This window comes from Enhydra lutris, unplaced genomic scaffold, assembly GCF_002288905.1.
Source record: "Enhydra lutris kenyoni isolate GAN:26980312 unplaced genomic scaffold, ASM228890v2 scaffoldscaffold73, whole genome shotgun sequence".
NCBI lineage: Eukaryota > Metazoa > Chordata > Mammalia > Carnivora > Mustelidae > Enhydra > Enhydra lutris.
This window is the reverse complement of record NW_019154157.1, coordinates 611,530-617,479: the sequence shown is the minus strand read 5'-3', so window position 1 is coordinate 617,479 and position 5,950 is coordinate 611,530. Positions and strand designations below refer to the sequence as shown.

Sequence of the window (5,950 nt, the reverse complement as noted above, 5' to 3'; positions counted from 1 at the left end):
GGGATGTTGGGGGAACCAGGTGGTGGGTATTAGAGAGGGCACGGATTGCATGGAACACTGGGTGTGGTACAAAAACAATGAATACTGTTATGCTGAAAATAAATTAAAAAATGATTAAAAAAAAGAAACAAAAGAGAGGATCATAGGGGAATAGAGGGAATAATAAAATAAGACTAAATCAGAGAGAGACAAATGATAAAAGACTCAACTATATTAAACAAACTGAGGGTTGCTGGAGGGGAGGTGGGTGTGGGATGAGTTAACTGTGTGATGGGCATTAAGGAAGCCACTTAGGGAATTAAGGCAGTAAGGAAGGAAGGCACTTGCTGTAACATGCACTAGTCGTTATGTGCAACTGATAAGTCATTAAACTCTAACTTTGAAACAAATAATACACTATATGTTAAGTAATTGAATTAAAAAAGAAGAACCATTAAAACCAAACCTTGAATGAGATAGAAGAATGTACTGCCACTACCACTAGGGTTACTCAGTTGCTGAAATTAGATGACGGATATTTTCAGGCAACAATCACAAAATCAATCTGATGAACAGCTATAGATGCTCTTGGAAAAAATAGAAAAATGGAAATACAGAACTTGAATAGATGTCATCAAAACACACCAAATGGAAATTACAGAACTGAAAACACCATAGAGGGAATTAATAAAGAACCTTCTCTGAACAAACTCAAGAATAGAAAACACATTTCTTTTTTTAAATCATTTTTTAAATTTATTTTCAGCATAACAGTATTCATTGTTGTTGTACCACACCCAGTGCTCCATGAAATCCGTGCCCTCTCTAATACCCACCACCTGGTTCCCCCAAACTCCCACCCCCCACCTCTTCAAACCCTTCAGATTGTTTTTCAGAGTCCATAGTCTCTCATTGTTATTTCTTTTTGGAAAGCACAAATGAACTATATCCTTTCTAACTAATTCCCTCCGCCATGAGTAGACTCTTCAGGATGTCACTAGGGGGTGCTGTGAACATTCCCAGAGCTGGCAAGGCCTGAAATCAACTGAAATGGCTCCACCTGACTGAGCCCTGCATTCCTTTCACAGCAGCTGCTTCCTCCCAAGGAACAAACTCAGAGCTCTTCCTCCCAGGGGACAAACTCAGAATTCTCCCAAGAGAAGATCTGTATAGACCTCCTCTTGGGACAGAAGCTATTAGCCAAGCTGAGGTCACAGATTCAAATGACGCTGTGGGCTTGTATTTGCATAATGAGCCACCAGTACCTTGGAGATCAGAAGGAGACAAAGGACACATGCCAGACCAGTACCAGATGTAAGGCCAGGGAAACTATGGAAAGTCCACGCCATGACCTGGACTCCTCTTCTCCTCCTCTTCCTCCTTACCCACTGCCCAGGTTCATGGAGGTTCCAAAAGACAACCTTTGGAGAGCTACTTCCATTTTTATTCTTCTTTCCTAACATGTGTCTATTTCCATTTCAAGGACCAGTTATTTCTCAGGCTGTGGTGACTCAGGAGCCCTCACTGACTGTGTCCCCAGGAGAAACAGTCACACTCACCTGCTACTCCATCACTGGAGTAGTCACCAATGCTCACTATCCATAGTGATTGCAGCAGAATGGCCAAGTCCCCAGGGAATTGATTTAGGATACAAGCAATAAACACTCCTGGAACCCCACCAATTTCTCAGGTTTTCTCCTTGCAAGAAAATCTACCCTGACCCTCACTGGTGCCCAGCCCTAAGAAAAGGCAGAATACCATTGGGAGCTACTATTATAGTGGCGCTTGGTGCAGAGGGAGACCCATATGAGGAAGGAAAACCTAAACTTCTTATCACCAAGTCTGGGTACAACTATGATCATGTCATATTGGCATCCCATGACCAGACACCTGACTTCTAGGATAAAGTAAATGTTAACCATCCATGCAGATATGGGGATGAGATGGGTCTGAATGTTTACAAATTTTTTGATCCATTTTGGAATATGAATTTTTAATATTTTATCAAAATATTAAATATATACATATTTTGACTTGGTGTTATATTTTTGAAAAAGAAAGTATTAAAGAAAATTATCTACCTAAGAAACTTAATAATGAATATACAAATATGTCCAGTTCAGAGTCATACATAAAAAATAATTGAAACCAGCATGAGTGTGTCTCATTGGAAAAGTGGCCAAAATATATCAAATCATCCTATGGGATAAAGATGAAATATGAATAAAAATAAGACAGATCTACACGTATTGCTAAACAAAGATCACCAATTACACATTATGTGGAAATGCTGGTCATGGAAAGTAGAAGACAAAAAGCAAGATCTTGTTATGTAATAATGATAGTATATACTGTTATAGAACTATAAATGTATTTATATATTTTATATATAATGTATGCATGCATATATGTATATAATATATAAATCTTATATATATTTATCTATTAACTATATGAATCATATACATAGCATATATATTTATATATAAATATTATAAAATAAAAAATATAAAATAAATATGAATATATAAATATACAAAATAAATATATAAAGTATATATATATATATATATATATATATATATATATATAAATTACTACAACACATCCTTTAAAGTATAAACAGTTACCCATTTGGGAAGGAAGTGGAACAAAAGAGTAGATTTTCAGTGGACAGTACTGTTATATTAATTAATTTTATAGATCACTTATAGAAATGTTATTAAATATCAATCTTTGTCTTAGATCATTTACAACATTTGAGGAAAACATCTTAATTATTTCAGAGTTAATACAAATTAATTATTATATAGATATAATAATTATTAAAGCATAAATGAGAACCCACAGAAATAATCGAAGACAGGAAATATGTTGTCCAGTGACAAAGACAGATATAAGGACAAGATATATGCCATGGGAGCTGGTGAACCTAACAGGAGACCCTGACAACAACAATAACTACATAACTCAACCTGTAAGTCTAACCCAGGTAGAGTTATCACTAGGGAGGAATCAATGGGCTTTTCTGTTGGTCTTAAGCATTAAGCTTGATTCAAGTGAATTATGTCCCATTAATGAAACCAGGGACAAAGCAGAAGCAAAGTCAGATTATCAGATACTCCTAAAATATCTCATAACATAAATATCTCCCTTATATTTCCACCTGAGGGTATTGATGCCCTGGAAAAATGAATGGTTCAACCCCAAAGCTGACCCAATCATTCTAGTGCCCTGGGTGTTGACATCAGAAAAGTCCACCTGAATGTTCCAGGACTTCTGGGGAGTATGACATGGACTGGGTGGCATGGTGTCTGATATCATCAGGGGACACTGAATGACTGCTCCTGAGATATCAGTGGTCTGCCTTTTGGTCAGAAAGACCAGGAGAATCTATCACTGGCCCTTGCATATTTAGGAAGCAGAGTCCTCACTGTGGATGACTATCCCTGGAAGCAACATGAGCCCTCAGAACTGAATCACACAGCCCTCATATTTTGATTCCAAAATGCCAATCAAATTTATAACTCATCCTGAGAAAAACACCAACCCTTGTTGGGTCCGTTATCAAAGGAATGAGACTGAGACAAAGTTACGCAAAGCCTTATTCTATGCCAAGCATTAGAAGTTAGACTGACCGGCCAGGGAAATGAGGTTGAGACAAAGTGAAAGTTATGTAAAGCTTTATTCTATGCCAAGCATTAGAAGTCAGACTGACCGGCCAGGGCCACCTCCAAAGAGAGCAACGCCCCTTGGTCTTACAGACTAGTTTTTATAGGGCACAATTGCAAACATCTACATATGTGGCATTGGCTGATTGGTTGTCTCCTACCTGTGTGTTTTAGTAACGGTTACCTGGAACCAATACTAATAACTGTTGAGGCTTTTATTAAACAACAAAATGGCCTTGTTTTAGGTATGTGTTTTAGTAATAGTTACCTGGAACCAATATAAACAAAATGGCCTTGTTTTAGGTGTGTGTTTTAGCAACAGTTACCTGGAACTGATATCAATAACTGTTGAGGCATTTATTAAACAACAAAATGTCTACCTAGGCAACATGGAGTCACTATGGCTAAGTAGGCCCAGGCAGGCCCTAGGGGTTTAACATGTTTTAATGTGGAATCGACCCCAACACCCTGAGCCTCATCAATCCCCTTAATCCTCCTGCCAGTTCTCCTAACTACTTGGCTCTTCTCTGACTTCTAAGTCTTTCTATTCCTCAGCAGAACACAAGGGAAAGGGATTTAAAAATGCACTTTGATATTCACATCCACTTGTTTAACATGGTGTCTTTTTTTAAAAAATTTCATTGATTTCCTTTTTAAGTGACCAGTATGCTCAACGTGGGGCTCTAACTCACAATCCTGAGATCAAGCACTGTGTTTTATCAACTGAGCCAGTCAGGTACACAGTATTCTTTTCATTTCTGATCATGAGTCACACTTGTCTATATTTGTTATATCCAATATGTTTAGTTGTTTCAGAATTTCATGGTGACACTTTGACCTTTCCTCCTCAAAGCCTACAGTTACATTGAAGGACTTCATGGATTAGACAGCTTCTTAGAACAGACAATGTTGGTCTCTGCAGCCTGGAGGGTCACTCAGTATATGCACAATGAGCCCTGCTATGCTTCTCCAATTTTTCCAGAAAAAGGTTTATGCACTAAGTCAGAGGAGACCCTTTTCCTTCACCCCCAAGATGGGTACTCTGAGATTCCCAGTGGACTCACTATTGGAGGAGTGACCACTAAGATCCAACAAGGAGACAATCAGGGATGTCACTGGGGAGAGCAGAAAGTGTGCCCAGGTCTGGGATGGATTCAGAATGATCTAGAAGTAGGGCTAAGATTTGGAGAATACACCCGTATCCTATTTCAGCCTTTCCAGAGAAGAGACTTGGCTGAATTCACCAGGGATGTTTAAGGAGCTTACTGGGTAAATGATGTTATCACTGTCACTGAGTATTCCAGTAATCCTGCAATCATTGGTTTGTGTGAGTTCCCAGCTTATGCTTCTTTCAAATTCTCCTGCAGGGGACAGCAGGGTGACCTTGGGGAAGGAAGAGAGGGGAAGTCGATTTGCATGAAGCATCTTCTCTTCTTAATGGGTTAGAGAGGCATGAAAATGCCCAGGGACAGCATACTCTAGCCCAGGAGCCTGAGGAGCCTGCATCCTATGACAGTCCCCTCCATGGCCTGGAGAGTGCTTCTTGGGCTCCTCACTTATGGCTTAGATCAGGGGAGAGTACTCTTCATCCTTGAAGGGCACCTAAAATCAAGGTCTTGGGGTGACCCTTGTCTCCAATAATAAAACTTTTCTCTCCTCTTGGTTTTAGGAGTGGATTCTCAGAATATGGTGACCCAGTTGCCATCACTAACCATTTCTCCAGGAGGAACAGTCACACTTACCTGTGCCCTTAGTTCTGGTTTAGTCTCTACGGATCACTACCTGAGCTGGTACCAGCAGAACCCAGGACAGCCTCCTCACATGATTATCTACAGCACAATCAACTGCCCCTCAGGGGTCCCTGACCGCTTCTCTGGATCCATCTCTGGGAACAAAGCTACCCTCATCATCACAGGGGCCCAGGCTGAGGATGAGGCTATTATTGTGTTCTGTGTTTTGGTGGTTATACTTACACAGTGATTTAAATAAATGCGGAAGTGCAACCAGAACCTCCTCATGGGTCAGAACTTCTCAGTTTTAGAAGCAGGAGAGAAAATGAGGGGGGGCAGTCAACAACACCATGGGAAGGGAGGCTCCCTGGCCCCATTCTCCTCTCCAGTGGTTCCTGGTCATATGCCCAATTCTCAACTTTACCAGGGTGTGTCCATCTCTCCAGTGTGACCCCAAAATCCCAGGCTTCATCCCTACTTCTCTGATTATAGCTATGGGGAGGGAGCTCACATCCAAAATATATCCACAAACAGATTTAGTGAGCTCACTGCTCCTTGTGAGATACTTCT

General features: G+C 40.1%; 1 gene segment (V, D, J or C); it reads left to right on the top strand.

Moving 5' to 3' along the window:
• Positions 1-5,630, top strand: part of LOC111160019 — a 150,746-nt gene extending 145,116 nt beyond the window's left edge. The window contains 1 exon segment of the V gene segment in view: positions 5,320-5,630. Within this exon segment, the coding sequence occupies positions 5,320-5,630 (311 nt within the window).
• Positions 5,631-5,950: the final 320 nt, after the last annotated feature.